We start from the raw sequence: 16,972 nt of genomic DNA on the forward strand, positions 1-16,972 counted from the left end.
GCTGTTTTCTTTCTGGCGCCGGAGTCTTGTTACACTTTTCTCTGGGGGGTATGAAACGAAAACCTGGTAAAGTGTGTCCTCTCCTGTAGGTCACTTCCAATCGATCGCTAGAGGAGTGGGAGCCCGTTTTTTTTGGTATGTTTCGATCCCTCTATCATCACTCTTGCCTGGTTGCCACGGGCAACGGCACGAAAGGGGAGTGTGAGTGGTGTGAAATGTTTTATGTATATTTGCTTTCATTTTTTTTTCTTCGGCTCCCTCTCTCTCTCTCTTTCTCTCTCTCTCACTTGACGATTGGCGATCAAGTAGCATATCACTCGACATCCTGTGCGAACGTGATCGAGAGAAAGTGAGGAGCCGAAAACAAAACAAAAAAAAGTCCGCAGTCCTGCAGGAGCGGAGAACACGAGGACGTTGGCGACGCCTACGATATAATTGCGATCGACCCATTGGTCGATTGCGTAATAGGGGGTCTCGCTTGAGACCTTTCCTTTCCACACTGCCAGTCTGCATCCTTTTATTCGACGTTCCTGCAACGAGGTGACCTACGAGCGTGAGCGCGCAGGACTCGTAGCCAACATTAACCGGGGGGTTCGCCACTGTCAAGTCGCGCGGAGATATCGACGCGTTGATAGGGAACTAATAAACGAAGAAGCATGAAGCCTGAAAGGAGTCGGCCGAAAAGGAAGCGAAAAGACAGCGCAAACCGCACCGCAAGCGGCAAGGATTCGCCCGGCCGTACGGCAGCGTTTGTCTTGTTTATGCCACTAGCGTAACGTTAATTTACCCCTCCCCAAGGATGGAGCCACGATGAGACGCTGACGACGGAGGTCCTCCCGGAGTTACGTAAAGTCCTGACACGTTTGTGGTCGCTTGTTGTTTTTCGTTGTTTTTTTATTTGCCTTCGAGCGGGACGACGACTTCACTTCGGTCACTCACCCACTCACCCAACAAACAAGAGCGTCCGGATAGTTTTCCCTGTGTGCGGGGTAACCGGTAGCTGTGGATCGGCGTCATCGGCCACTTCCAGCGAGCCAGCGAGCATCGGCACTAACCGGCCTAACCGCATCACCACCACCACCACCGCTGCCGCCGATGACGTCAAAGGTATTCCTGAGCGATGGCGTAATCGAGCTGAGCACGCGTGCGCTTTCGCGTGGTTGTTGTTGTTTTTTTTGGGGAGGGAAGTAGCACGCGAATACCATCACACCCATTTGGGGTTGGTGAATGAAGAAGACAAGGGAAGGAGGCTGCGAAACGCACACCAAACCTAACGCCAAATCGCCAACCCCGAACGTGCGGAGCGCGACAAGACGATGATGAGATGTCGGCTGACGATGATGCCGCCGTTCCGATGGTAATGTTGTCTTAACCTTGACTTTCGGCGTGGTGCGTTAGTGTGTAGAAGAGTGTCGTCCCGCGGCCCGCCGGAGCTCCCGCATCTCTCAAGCGGGAGTAAGGTTTCATTTCGTTTCTGTAGGCGAACTGAAGGGACTATTAGTACATAGATTGTGCAGGTGTACTTCCTACTCCCACATTGCGTGATGCGTGGTGTGGTGGGAAGAGCAATCTGAGTGCAAATCGAGTGAACTTCCTCTAGGCGTTAATTGCTGGAAGCAATCATAGGGAAGGTGTGCAACTGCTGTGTTGACTTTCAAAAATGCCAAGGTACGCGCTGTGTCGAGTTTGTCGAGCTTGCTGGAAGCATGGAAAACGGCAAGCACCGAGCTCCAGGCTGGTACTACAGTAACGGTGTCTTTTTTTGGGCATCATAATCTCTATTGCGAAAATAGCAAGGTTGTCGCTGTTTGCCCGAGAATTCGGAGGTTACGGTTGAGATTATTTTTTGGTCCAAACAAACACAACAAGCTACTCAAATCTTGGAGGAGACATTTACACCAACATCATTAGTGGTTAAATACTTGTGGTGGTTTTCCCCATCCAGCAAACAACCCCCGGGTTCGATAATGACCGATCGATAAAGCTGACGATCGATCGATACGCGAGTGCGCGTGTTAACGTTCCCGCGTTTCAGTGTCAAAGGTGACAACTGTGGTGAGGAAAGTGTTGTGTTTTGGTGGTGTTTTATTTTTATTTTTCGAAGACGGCTCGATTTGAAGGTTAGATTGAATTTATGCTTTTGCCGCCACAGCTTGTTTAGCCGGCGCTGTTTAGCCTGTTGAAGGTGATTATGGTCTCTTAATAGGTGATTATTGGCTCGTGCGTTTGTACACGAAACCCACACAAGCAAGTGAGTGGCACCGTTTGTGAAGTGGACTTCATTTACTACCACTTTTATGGCATGAAATATGAGAAACGTTGTATCGATGCCATGTAGAATTATGCAACTGCAAAAGCTACTACTACCCAACACGCTGCGGTCAGCCTCGAAGCGTAAGCATTCAATATATTCACCGAAAATGAGAAACTTTAACCACACACAGCCGCATGTAGTCCGCAAATCAAGCGCAACGGGAGCAAGGAAAGCCCACCGATAAAAGAAGAACATACAAAAGCGCGGGGGTCGATCAAAACCGCAAAACAACGAAAAGGCATAGCCCAGTTATTCGCAGAAATTAAATCGTCAATTCATATCCTTCCTTCGATCGAGATCTTGTTTTTGCTGTTTATGCTCCTCCGGTGCAAGTTTCCCGTTCACGAGGGAGGAACCGTGGTGTTTTACTTTATCGATCGTAGCGCTTTCGAAACGGATCGATTGGCTTTTGGAAGTTGCTGTAAAGGGGTGGGGAGAGAGTGTACGCCAGTACGCCCAGCATATTATTCCACTTCATTAAGTTGTAATTGATGAAAATTAAGCAAAAAGCGTCTCGCAACGCAATGCAACGCAGCACCCATGAAGAACAGTGAAATGAAGTTCGGGCAGGCAATGGCGCGCATTTCGGTGGCGAGGAAATGGTGCAATGAGTGGATGTTTCGCTCGTTTTGCTTTTACCGTGCCGGAGATGATGTGGGCTTAATGACAACTATTAAGCGTTATTTGGTTGCCGCTGGCGGGAGGATGAAGTTGATTGAACGATTCGATGCACGGGTGCACTCGAGGTGGTAGCGAGATTAATTTGATTTATTTCCTGCAATAAGGTTAAGTGCGATTTCTTTTCGGTCGAAAAATTGAAGCTTTTGCTTTTTTGTACTGGCTAAGTAATTGTTTGTAGATTTTCGTTACGGATAGTAGAGCTTGCGCGCCGCAATCAAGCAACATTGTGAAGAGGCTCAAGTTCAAGATCGTTGCGAATCACTTTCAGTTTCAACACTTTCGCTACTTTCGTGGCGGCGAAGCAAGCAGTTCCAAGGTTTCGCTCGTATGTGTGTGTGCCTCGTCTGTTTCTCCTGTTACGCCACCAGTGTGACCCCTTTCTGCAAAAGGTTAGATTTGTTCGGCAGCTTTTTTGTTAGTTGCAATTTTGCAACCGAAGGACACTTGCGGTGACCGGGTTGTCGATTCCATCAGCAGAAAGTAATGGTACATCCAATCATCATGCAGATTCAGTAGTTCGATTGGTGATGATTTCATCGTGGAGTGCCCCGCAGTGGCCCGCGGAAAGTCACCGCCGGGCCTTTTGTTGCCGGTGCCGTGACCAGGATGACCCGCTGAAAGGGTGTGGATTGTGATTTGCAGCATCGGTTGCAACCCGCGGGCTGCCCAATCCGACCCCGGGGGGGGGAGGGTCTCTCCAGCACGCCAAAGAGAAAGATGAAAACGGAACGCAACGCTTCTTCTTTCTCCGCTTCTTTCGCACACACGGTGCACGTTCGATTTCAACTTAGAAACCCAGTGCGAGCGCAATAAAAACGAAGCGAAAAGTCACACTGACCAAGAAACGGTTGACTCGTTTTGCATGTTTGGATTGGCATTTCATTATGCACCACTCTCTCTCTGTCTCTCCCTGTGTGAGTGTGTAAATGTGTTGCTTTATACTCTCCCCCTGGCTACACCACATGCCCTCGGGTTCAGGTGGCCCAACACTCTGGGGGGGAAAAGAAGCCAGGTCAACAGTCCCTCGGGTGAAGACGAGCCCGCGGTCTGATGATGATCGGTCGGTCTGAAGAGAATCGATCGAACCGGCGATGATGCAGTTTTGCAGACGGAATGATCGCCACGGTGCACGGCGGCATCATATTGCACAATAAGCGCAAAAGGCGAAGGAACGACCACGAGCGCGTAAACACGTACTCAGGGCCGAGGTGCTCGTACCAGTGCGGTGACAGTGCAACCCAAGTGCTGTCGCCGTCCGTTAATCCCGCTGCATGTTGCGATTGCAGCAACTTCGATTGGTTGCTTCGGTTGCTTTTCTTCTTTTATTAGGATTACTGGAGAGTGCGCGAGAGTGCGCGCGTATGTACCGGTGGCAGAGGTCAGGACAGTCGTAGGGTAAATGATTTGCATCTTCCCAGCGATCGACGGCCGCCCCGGACTGGTCGATGCGCGGGTGGACCGCTAAGATGGGCGCAAAATTAGGTTTACGGCCGTGCGGTTGAAATGGTTGCGCAATTCATTTGTCTAAATGTCAGAGTTAATTTCTTTGACAGGCCTCGCTAGGTATGTGTAGGTGTAGTAGGTGCAACCGTCATTGGACGTCACATTTCGCTTGATGTATGACTTTGTCGGCCTTTCTAAGACGTTATCAACAATTGCTTTCATGAAGCTCAGAGTTCCAGCCGACTGGAAGATTGTTTCCAACAACGAGATTAACGATCTAAAAGACCGATCTAGCCCGAAGGGAGGCAGCCTGCTATGTCCGCATTTCGATTGCATTTTTCAACAATTGCTCCGAATCACGCTAATGACTGTACAGCACGATGCACGCTTCTCCCGCCAAGCGTGAACCTCACACCTCATTCGAATGTGCATCGCGAATGAATCTCGACACACGAGTAGAATAATTTGAACCCGGATCCGACTGTTCGGTCGGGTGGGGTTCAACCGGGATGCACCCACAGGGTGTTGAGCGATGGAATTACGCGAAATTGTTGAGAATCCGCGGAGGCAGGAAACTCGATTGCAATCACTGCTGGAAGCTCGCACGGCCGCTGAACACGGCACGATGCCGTTGCTCAAATCATTAGACCAAAGCCAAGGGGAGTGAGAACGGAACTAACAGACGTCATTCGCATGCTTGCCCCGGGGCAATGCGATTATGATGATCTTCCGGTCATAAATAGCCACCGAAAACGGTCGCGCGTTCTGGATTGTTAATTGTGCCCGTTAGAGAGCGGCAGTGAAGTCAGCAATTAGTCACTTGACAATCGGGTTAGCCAAACTCTTGTTGTGGGTTTATGATCTTGCCAAAGCAAAGAAGCGGACCCGCTGCCCACTCGGCAGCTACTTGACCGTATACAATGGACGTTCTCGGATCCGGGTTCGTCGCTTGCAATGGAATTGAAATCTTTCGCACCGATACGCTTGTTTATGGCTCTTTGTTTCTAGCGCGACGATGCCGAACGTTGACAAATCTTTGAACTGTTACGTAACGTGTCGCTTTAAAAATCATTATAAAAAGGCGTATTATATTGCACACTCGAAACCGTTTCCCATGTGCTGTAACGCTTTATCCTCCCCTGTTGTGCTATAAGGTTCGACGCTTTATCCTCGGATTAGCCACATCGCATTTGCTAGCCGGCTGCCGGCCGGGGACGCGAATCGGGAAAGCGAACGCGTGATCAAATTATGCAAATGATGACCAGGGACTAATTATAACCGATTGCCGGGTTGGTTTCGCGATCGATCGGAGATTGGTGAAATAAGCTGCACCTTTTGTTGTTGTTTTGTGCTCCGTTCACACCATCCTGCGTTTGTGTGTCATTTACGGCTTGCTGACCGAATTCCAAAACTGATTACGACTTTATTGCTCTCCTCCTGTTAAGGTAGGTTTTTGTGTTGCTTTTCTCTAGGAGCAATAGGAACCATTTTTGAACGACAAACGTACGCACGGGTTCAAATTGCTCGAAATGTTGTTGTTTTTTTTTTGCGAGCTTATTGTTCGATGTTCGTTGGCGGGTGGCGTTCGTTTCACAGGTCATGATCGCGTTGCATAATGAAACCAGCGATCGACGGTGCCATTAATCAAGATTCTCATCATATACAATCGACAGGCGGGAAGGGTAGTGAAACGCTGCAGTGAAGCTGCATGTGCGTCTGTAAATGCATCATACTTCACTGATTGATAAGTAATGAGCCTTACGCACTGCGTAAACGCATGCAAATAGAATGCAATTATAAATCAATTGCTCCACGCATTTTGTTCTCGAACAAGCAAACATAAAAATAGTTATTTGGATAAACAATGCACTTTTGTATCTTTTCCGGCATTGAAATCTAAGGTTTTTTATAGAACATTTATATACAAATTGTTTCTTTGTAAGGTTTACACGAAAGCTTACGTGTTTTTCCTTCCTTCAATTGATTGTTAAACATCATCAATGATCACACCAAACCCATTAACCTCGCAGCCTGCAAATTAATGCCTACTAAGCCATCCCTAAAGGATGCAATTACGAGCCTGCCACGTCCAGCACCTTTGATCGACACCTGAACGCGTGGCTCGATGACTTTGTTGCACTAGGATGCTACATTCCGCCTCCCGAAGCCTTCCGTATCGATCGCTATCGGCCGTTTGCAATCGATTCTCTATACGATCGTATCGCGAATTCGCTGGAAGCGCTTGGAAGTCGTTTTTTCTACCGGCCACCGCAAAGCTTCACCGTAATCGATGGGAGATTCGCTTGACGGCGAATGGTAGCTATTGTGTCGGTGGGCGGCGAGTGGTTGCCCGCTTCATAGCACCACGCTCACCACGCGGCATCACCCTTGATTGCCCACGGAACCCGCGCGAAACGACACGCTCGGTGCTGATGGAGTGCAGATTCTAATCAGTTAATTAAGTACACACCGTACAAGACAATGCGCATGTCGAATTAATGACGTACGGGGGATGGTCAGAGAGCCACCTGTTTGTGCATCTTTGCAGTTTGCAGTCAATGTGTGAGTGTAGTTTCTCACGGGCACGATTTCCTTTGGCTGGTTATTTCGATGGGAAAATGTACCTTTTATCGCATTCCGTTAACGGTTACACATACTCTTGCGGCGTTTTCATCAACAAGTTTCTCTTTCAAAAAGCTTGTTCTCAACGATCCATCTAGAAAACGTTTTTAGTTTTGGATCCTTCTCACCAACACATCCAAACACAACATATGATGGAATGTCTTGTTAGGTCGATAATTAGTCGATGGTGATCCAATCCGAAGGACTTCCTCTTGATTCGATTCGTAAATTAAAAAAAAAAAACCTTTCACAATCCGCGTCGTCCCCCTGTTGTCCGAATTTGCTCGCCCGAAACTTGTGAAAGATCGTTGATCAGTTTTACGAGCAAATAATGAAGCAAGGGCTCGGGCTTTTGGTCCGTTCTTGAATCGCTAATCAAGCGTTTCGAATGAATATTCAAATAAGATGATACTTGATTTTCCTTCCTTTTTCGTACCAAATCAGTTTACCATCTCATTCAAAATGCTGCTTGTGTGAGTGTGGGGATGGTTTCGCACCGTAAGCCCTATCCGAAAGGGTTGCAAAGCCCTTCGAACACGATTGGAATGTGCCTTCCGAAATGCGTTCATTATTTGTCGAACGAATTTGATAGCTAAGCACTTAATGAGGAATTTAATTTTATGCCGATTGACGATTGTGTCGCTTCGGACGGCCAAGTTTGAACAAACTAATCCTTTGTTCTGATGGTTTCGTTTACCTTTCGTATGATAACATCCTAACGTTATTTGTCCCTTTACTGTACAATAGCAAGAAAGGAAGAGTACATAAAACCAGATAAAAGAAGTTTGCAAAGCATTCAAAACAAGCCCGGCTGGAAGCTCCGTATGTGTGTGTGCTGTTTGCCGATCAAATTCACACCTATTCCATGCGGCTTACGTTGTTAGCTTCCGCAAACGCAAAGTCTGTACGTTCAAGGGACAGGGTGCACCGAAGAGCGGAACGGTTCACATCGTATACGCAGACGATCGGTACATAGCATTGACCGTCAGCAGCCGAGCAAACAGAAGACTTGACCGAGCGCTCAAGTGACGAGCGCATCGCTATCGATCATTTCGAAAGATTGTGCCAAAGTGCAAACGATTTATTATTCCGCACTTCAGGCGAGCGGGGTAAAGTAAACGAAAGCAAAACTACGATAAAAATGTGCGATTTTTGTGCAAAATGTACGGTGGTGCTAGAGCAATAGGCAAACAAAAAATGGGACAATATTTTTGGCACACTTTTTCACACTTCATGCTGCACCAGGCTGACCTCTCTGTAAACTGTTTTACTTTTGCCCGTTTGGAACCGGTTTTTCGGACCACTGGGGTACGATTAGAGCGGACTTGACATTCCTACACAGGAGGCTCGGTAGGAGAAGCATGAAGAAGCAAATGAAAACGGTGCCGGTGACAAATCTTCACCGCTGACAGCGCAAAACCATTACCGCTCATATTAAGGGTAAACTAATATCGTACATCGTACAGGGGGGGGGGGGGGGGACGAATGGTTTGAATGTCACACCGAAAATGTGAACCAGCTCACAGATGAGCCAGCTAAACGCAGCTGTCGGCTAGTGCGCTAGTGCGACGCAACCCATTAAGCGGATGGGCTCCCACCGTCCCTCGAGCGCTGCACGAGACGGACTTGCCGTGTTCAGAGGCGCCTTGTGTCGAACACCTCCGACCAGAAGGTTCATTAGGTATGCCGCCTACGCGCACGAAGCACGCGCTCGGTCGTGTCTAAACAAGGTTAAATTGGCGAACAATGTGCTTGATGGAGGAGGAGGAGGAGGAGGAGGAGGAGAAGACGGCATCAAAAAGAGATCTGAATAAAAGTGTGAAAGGAGATGCCAGAAAGTACGCTAATCCCACGTAAATTGGGTGCTTCCGTCAATGATTTGATTGCTCAATTCGGGCAACGGTAATGACTCACTGTTTGGGGAAGATGCAATCGACGTGTTTGGTACGTGCTTCAGAATGCGAGATGTTCGTTAACGAGGCGAGGAAACAATCACCGAATTTGGAAACCGTTTGAAGAATGTATCGTGGACCTCATTAGGTAGGAGTTTGTTGTGATATCATTATGAATACACGAATCTAATTGGTCGCGTAATAACGAAAACTGTTGACTTCTCGTTGCATCATCAACGAAAAAGCATCGATTATCCTTCAGCATGTTCTCTGACAGTTGGCCCATTCTTACAGCATACGATCGCTGTCACTGGCTTACGTTATCCTCCCAAGTGACATGACCTTTCCAACTCGTCCAAGACGGATGCTGTTCGATTGACATATTAAAAAACCTATAAATTTCACTGTCGTTCGAATCGATCTCCTCACAAAAAAAGTAAAAACGAAACCTTACCGCACAGTTATCAGCAAGTCCTGCCCTCATCCAACCGCAGCCCTTTGCCACAAGGGAAATGCACATAAATTACCAGCGCGTTATGTCAATGCGCGACCCGACGCACACGGTGTGTAATTGTTTTGGTCTCCCCAACTTTTTTTTTTGAAGGAGTTTGCTTTGATACAGAAAAATATTACACGGCGCGGTGCAAAACAAGAGCGATCGCCTCGAGGGCACACAACATGGTCCAATGTGGAGCTGGCCCGCAAGAACCACAATTACGTAGCGTTCATCGCTGAGTTATTAAGCCGTTTTGGGGCACTATATCGGGGAAGCGGAACCATTCGGCACAACGGTTGATAAGCTGGTCCTTGGGTCCATGGGTGAAGGAGGGTGGTGCAGTTAACGAACCGGGCGGATGGGTCTTATCCAATTCACAAATTGGTCCTCCCGCGGGTGACACATGACCGGGCACGAAGAATGCGGTTTTTTGGCAGGTTTTTCTTTCTGCTCGTGTTTTCTTTTTTTTTTTGTATGATGTTTTTGCTTTTCATCTTCCCTTTCCGCACATATGCAAGGGAGGACGCTTGGCTGCTGTCACAACACACTCACAAATCTTTGCTGTTGTCTTTTGCCAGGGTTTTTTTTTCTGTTCGTGCCGTGCCGTGTTTCGAGTTTTTGATTTCCTCCCCAGCGGCACCGGCCGAGCTGTTGGAGGGAACCGGTTTGTTCCTCACAGGGGGAGAGAGCCGGGAGTTCGGGAGCGGGTTGGCATGAAGAATTCACGCTCCGTCCCGGTTTTTGGTGTCTCCGCAACAGGTGATCATGGGTTTGCTTTCGATTTTGTCTGCCTTTTTTGTGTGTTTGTGTGCGGAGGAGCTTGGAGCTCGTTGCATTCCAGCTCGTGTAACTTCCTTTTCACTGATTTCAATGCGTTAACGATGGAGCATTTAAAAAAAAAACATGGGCAGACAAAAAACAAGCCCGAAAAGAGGGAACTGTTTCCTTATGGGTAGTTATGGTTGCATTTTTCGCTTGCCTTCCCCACCTTGAAGGCATGTGGGTTAAGTGATAGTGATAAGTTATCACCACCCAGCCCATGGAGCAACCGAAAAAAGGAGTCTATGCTTATGCAACAACTGGTAAATTGCACACTCGCTCGCAAAGCTCCGGGTCAGTTTGGCAAACGGAGACAATGTTGCTATCAGCAGGTTTTTATTTGCACCCCATTTGCACGAGACGACATAAATCAGAAACGCACTTTAAACGGTTCACTCCAGACGGCTCCTTGCAACGGTGTTGGAATGCTGCATCCCCGAATGAATCATCATGCGCCTCCATTGTGGCAATGAAATGCCACAAGGTTGTGCGCTGATGGCCTGAAGGAGGAAAACAAACACGGTTTCGTTGTTGATAGTAAGCATCAAATGCGATCGTCGACCTTTGATTAACTGCTAGTATCAACAAACAACAACGCGTTCCCAACCATTCCGCCGAAGGTGCCAATGGGCAACGTGCTGCCAGTGCCGTGACCGTAAACGGGTTCCTAGCCGGCCAGTAAAACGCTTAATTTGTTGCTAGATTCCTAAACAAACAACGTTAATTAAATTACAGTAGAGAAAATGAAGGGGCCGACTAGAAAGAGGAGGCCATAATGGTTGCAAATTAGTTGTCCGGAGCTCTGGACGAGAAGAAACATATTTGCTAGAGGTTAAGCTCCCTGTTCGAATGTTGTTGTGTTACCACGAGGACCCTGAATTGGTCGTTTTCGGTGTGATTTGGCAACGGTTTTTTTTAAAATGGCGATCGCAAATTTCACAGCCCACTTTATGATCCCTTTCCTTTCCCCGGGCGGGGTGGTGCTCTAGATTTAGTTTTTATTCCTTTTTTATTGCTCATAAACTGTTCTCCCCCCAAAAAAAAAACAGGGGGCGTTTTCAAACGGAGGGAGATTGATCGATAAGCTGTCTAGTACGACTTTTTGGGCTGCGGCGATCGTTTACTTTGGCGCCACCGTCGTGGGTGGTTAATTGAATGTTTTCAAATCGCGATCGCGGGAACGCGCTGCTTAGAAAGAAAACCGAGGTGGTGCGTTTTAAAATGGAAAGCTTTGCGTGCCGCTTGCTTTACGACTCCTAATTGAATGTGATTTACTGGCGAGAGGTGAAAGAGTCGTGTAGCCGTTAACAGACAGGTAAAACCTTTTCGTCCAATGCTACATAACATTCCTGTGTAATTTGAGAATCTCCCTCCGCCACTGAAAGTACGGAATTTAAAGCAAGATTTATCACACAACTTCCAGTTGTCTGGCAACTGCTCATTAAAACCCGTGCAAGCGCGCAAGCGACGAACCTTGAAACCCACCTTTTTTCTAATGGGTTGTTGTTTCGGATGCACTTTATTAACCACACACACACACACAAAAGCCTGCTACCCGAGCACGGTATGCGCAAGGTCAGGTGCTGAAGGTGTCAGCGTGTCGGTGGTCAAATTTATGGTTGCCCTTTTTTTCTCGTCTTCTTCACCAGCCCACCTCGAAACGCCAGCTGGTTGGGTCGTGCGATGTACTCGTCTCTAATTTGCTTCCTCTAATGGCACGGTAAGCGGACTGTTGTCGCAGCCAGCCGCTGCCAGTGACGTTCGCCCACCGAAGAGTGAAGCGCTTGTGGCGAGATGTTTTGATGAATGTTGTTTTTTTAATCTTCTCTTTGCCAACCTCTCTGTCTTTCTTTCCTCCAACCGCCACTACCGAGGAAAGTCATGTTTATGTAGCGCGGGTTTTTTTTTACTGTTTTCGTTTCGTTTTTTTTATATTGTCCTTCGTGTTGTGTTTCATGGCAGCAAAACAACAACACTCAGCGCTATCGTTGAAGATGAGACGCCTAACACGCGTGTGACGCTCCAGCAATAGCAACCCGTCGGAGCCCGTCGTACCGTCGACGGCACGCAGTTCGAAGATCACTTCAGCCGAAATGTGGCGACGAACCTGCATGTGCTCTTTTTTTTCTCGGCTTCCCGCCCCCCTCGCCCGTGGCACACGAAACGGTCAAGAACCAATCTGTCCAATAAATCTTTCGCGTGGCGGCGGTGCTGGCTCAGAATGTCCCCCAGCATCCTGCCGCACAGCTGTTCGCCGCATTCATGTTTAATGTTGCTCGAATGGAACAACTCCTACTCGAGTCGGGGGCGATTCTTCTGTCACGCCCGTCAATCAGCGGTAAAAACGGCAAGCTCCCTTGTGGTTGCCGGTCCGTAAATCAAAGCAGCAGCAGCGGATCGTCTCCTAGCCCTTGCGCACAAAAAGGGCTGCCGATGCTGTCAACTGATTGTGAGTGTGTGTGTGTTCCGTTCTGTCGGTTGACATTTGTTTACGGTCTGCACGCAACTGTGTCAATGGCAAATGGTTTTACGCGAAACCCCCAGCACCATCTCCTCCACACTGCCCGGGTTCGACACCGTGTGGCTTAATTTGAGCACATCATAACCATATTGGCAAATGTTGTACACGATTCGCGCTCGCGGTCGCCGTCGGTGGAGGATACACGGATGCGGATTGTCATAAATTCCCCCCGAGCAGCCGAGGGTTTTATGTTTCACGCTGCCAGAACGAACGGAAGACAGCACCCGGATCTGGCCGTGGCTCTCCGATGTCCCTTTAAGATGAAGAATTCACGCAGATGTTGATGACATGTTGTGTGCTGTAGTTTTTTTCCTCTCCTCAGCTGGCTTTGGGCATTTTTTTTACGACAAACCGTTCTACCATTGCGTTGGTCGCTTCTTCTAGCCCTTCCACACTTTCTAAGCGATCAAATAAATGGCCAGCGATTAGCATACGATTTGCATACATCAGCTCAGTGGCTCAGTGGTGGTTTCGATAACACGGATCTTGCGCCTTCCAGACCGAAACCAGGATGTAGAAGCGCGCAAGCTTAACAACAGTCTTTTTTGGTATTTGGCAATAATCTCAAAAGCTCTTTAGCAGCGCTTCGTCGTAGAAAATCTAGGAATTCCCCCTTGAGTTTCTCTGCTTAAAACACACACACAAAAAAGACTCCCAATAGATCAGATACCGATCGATCAACTCGACCCAAGCGTGCCTTTAAACGGGGGAAGTATTTGACAGTTTCCCTGGGCCCGCCAATCACAGCACCAATCAAATATTGATCTTTGCCGCGTTCCACGTGCTCTCCCTGTGTTTGACGAATTGGCCCGTTTGTACAGCGATTTGTCTCGCCAAACATTGACAGTGGCTACCGGTTGGCCTGCGGCACGCACCTCATGTGCTGGAGGCTGTGTGCTTACATCCCCCTGGCAGCTGCTTTGTGTGATCGGCCGCACTTGAAATGGGTCAATATTTTTCTATTACACAAAATCGATGACCCATCGAAAGCGGGTCGGATGACTCCGGACCCCCTCTTCCCCCGGCTCCTTTTGGTCGAGCGGGGATGGGATGACACCGTTCGATACCGGTATGGCGGCTCGCCCCAAACCTCTCCAGCTCCAGTGGACGATCATTTATTTGCTGATCGTGATCGCGAGCCCGCGGTTTTGCTTGCCTTTTCCTTTCCTTCCCATTCCCGCCACTGTTGCTGGTATTTTGCACCACTGAAACTATGCTGACTCAATCGACTCAATCGGGATTATGTAAAAAAAAGTGGGCAATACTGCTCGGCCAAGAGAGGGAGAGAGAGGAGAAAAAAGTAAGCCATACACACACACGCACCGAACTCCCGCTCATGCAAAACCGTGACCGAAAGGGAAAAGCAAAAGAATCCAGCCGAAACGATCGGGTCGACGTCGCGATTATGCGCACGCTCCTGACTCTGACCTACCTGCCCAAGCCACCCAAGTCACCCGCGACGGGGGCTACATCCGGGATCGGGCCGGTTTGTTTTTCGGTTGAGCTTCGCTTTTGTTTCGTTCCGTTTTTTTCTCCATCGCCTGGTGAACTGGCCAATCAGGATCAGGAACCCTCCTGGAAAGGACGGGTCAACCGAAACAGTGCAAAACGGTTCGCTGAACGGGTGAGGGGGTTTGTTGGGCCAAAGAGAGAAGGATTACGAAATGTTTCGCGCTGATAAGAGGTGTACATGTGGCGGTTGCGGACGAAAGTGGAGCTGACATCTTGGATACACTTGTCCTATCCTAGCCATACTGTGTTTCCACACCACGGTAACCCTTTATGACAGTCTGACATCTGACAGGCCCCTTCGATGGCCCCGCAAAAATGGTGGAAGATGGAATTAAAAATTGTCGGTCGTTACAGCCGATGCCGATTGCGGGCTACTGCAACTCCGCAAGCACGTCTCCGCGTTGTCTTAATTCAGCTTGGAGGCAAAGGCCACCGCAACATGACCACCATCGGCAGCAGCAGAGCGCGCTCCGGGCAAATGTGTAAGGCTAGTAGCAATTAATTATGCACGTTTCGGCTTAGCTGCTCCGCTTGGGGTTTATGGGCACGAGTGGCGAAGATCGCGCCGTCGCCATTAGCTGGCCATCTCCAATTTTGGACACGTACGCGTTAGGAGACTTCCAGCGACTTCCAATGAGTGGATGATGATCAACAGCTGTGCTGTGGATGCTGCTAAAGAACGAACGCTTCGGCTTAAAGCCATCGTTAATCCAACCATAAACTGATTGCCAAGCCCCATTCATCTTCGGTGCGAAACTGAAGAAGAAGTGCAGCGAAAAAAACAATCTGCGCCACGTTTAGACAACGAATTCTAGGCTGCGCGTCCTTCACCGCTTCACCGAAGGCCACTGGGGGATGATTAATGTGGACAAAAGTGTTTGCGAAATTGATTGATCGGGTACTGTGGTCCGTCGTGCCAGATGGTCCCCGCTCGGGGAGCTATACTTATGAATCAATTTGCTCTCGGCCGATGACAGTTCCTAGCGGGGATGCCCCCCACCCATGCACCACATGTGTATGTGGTGTTCTTGAACGTTTTGACCAAACATTGCCACCCACCGACCTTCTTGATGGACATCCCAACTCATCACACACAATTCTTGTTGTGCTCTTTTCTTCTCCCCTCCGACAGACTGGCGAATGTTACGCACCGGAAGTATGCTGCAAGCAGCAGTCGCTGCTGTCCCAGTCGACCGTCCTGACCAACGAGGGTTACGTCGTTAAGGTACCGGAAAATCAGTACCTCCCACCGGAGGGTCAAAACACCGTCACAAACATTCAAACTGCACCCCCACCACCACCACCCACCACACCTCGCCCACCGCCCACCACAACACGCTATGTACCGCCACCCACCACCACACGCTACGTCCCACCGCCGACCACCACGCGCTACGTACCGCCACCGACCACCACCCGGTACGTGCCGCCCCCGACGACGACGCGCTACTTCCCCCCACCGACCACCACGCGTGCACCGTTCCGCGGCGAGGAGTACATTCCACCCAGGGAGGAGGTGCCGGCCCCGTCCAATGACGACCCTAACAAGATCAGACCTCCACAGGACGAGATCCCGAACCCGGCCAACGACACGCCGGTCGTGATCCGGCCGACGACCCAGCGCCCCTTCCAGCCGCCGCGCCCGCAGGGCCCGGAGGCACCGCCGCCACTGCCGCCGGTAGGCTGCTCCGCTGCGATGAACTGTACCGAGGAGGAGTACTGCTCGTCGACCGGCGTCATCTCCAAGACGCCCGTCGTGCTGACGGAGGAGCAGAAGCTGTTCCGCGTGCCGGTCACGCCGTGCCGCAACCTGGAGCGCGGCTTTACCGGCGTTTGCTGCCGCGATCCGGACTACGTGGACCCGTGGCCGGTCGGTCAGCTCGGTCAGTACAATCCGGAGATTCTGGGCTTCGACGACGGTTCGTACAAACCGACCAATGGCAACGGCAACGGTAACGCGGTTGGTAATGGCAATGGAAACGGCAATGGACGTCGTCCGGGCGAGCCGATTCAGGCGTCCCCGTCGCAGGTAACGTCCACACAATCGTTCGCACCGAACCAGTTCGTCAGCCAGACGGCCTCAGTCACACAGTCGAAGTCGCAGTACGATCGGGGCGTAACGGCGTCCGCTTCCTTCCAGTCGACCGTCGGCCAGCGGGTGAACGCGGCACCGGCCGGGCTACAGTTTACCAACAGTGGCAACACGCGCTTCCGCCCGTTCCAGAACCAGCGTTCGGAGAGCACGTTCGCTAAGCCACAGCAGTGTGCGCCGAGAAACTATGTAAGTATGAGCTCCGTGTGTGTGTGCGATCTATGAATTATGATCATCAGAAGGGGTAATCCAACGATTGCGACTATACTTCAATGTCACATCGAAATGAGGCCCTTTTTTGGAGGGGGATCTTGTAGACAAACCGTTTGACATAGCAGGTGACGGTGCAGGTCAATGGATTTATGAGCGTCATAAAAGAATCTGTGAGCTTTCGGTGATCCTCCGCCGATCCGATCATAATAATATGCTAATGCATCGCAGCGAAATGGAAGGCCTCTGGATTACCTGGTCGTATATCAACTGCGTCTTGGTTTAGGTTTTCACCCAGAGAGCCATCGGAGAGGTCGTAAAATTGATTCTAAATGCCAATCCAATATGATCGCCTGTTTGATAGGTCTTG

At 49.6% G+C, this 16,972-nt stretch overlaps 2 protein-coding genes across 3 annotated transcripts in view; one reads left to right on the forward strand and one right to left on the reverse strand.

The window, feature by feature from the left end:
• Positions 1-16,972, reverse strand: part of LOC1277861 (nuclear pore complex protein Nup205) — an 84,286-nt gene that overhangs the window by 66,875 nt on the left and 439 nt on the right. The gene's annotated exons all lie outside the window — the stretch shown is intronic.
• LOC1277860 (inactive serine protease scarface) overlaps positions 1-16,972 on the forward strand; it is a 32,208-nt gene that overhangs the window by 13,198 nt on the left and 2,038 nt on the right. For both annotated transcript variants that reach the window (XM_061658343.1, XM_061658344.1), the window contains exon 5: positions 15,433-16,581. In XM_061658343.1, coding sequence (XP_061514327.1) covers positions 15,433-16,581 — 1,149 coding nt within the window. The remainder of the gene's footprint in view (positions 1-15,432; positions 16,582-16,972) is intronic.

The sequence above is a fragment of the Anopheles gambiae genome, chromosome 3, assembly GCF_943734735.2.
Source record: "Anopheles gambiae chromosome 3, idAnoGambNW_F1_1, whole genome shotgun sequence".
NCBI classification, from domain to species: Eukaryota; Metazoa; Arthropoda; class Insecta; order Diptera; family Culicidae; genus Anopheles; species Anopheles gambiae.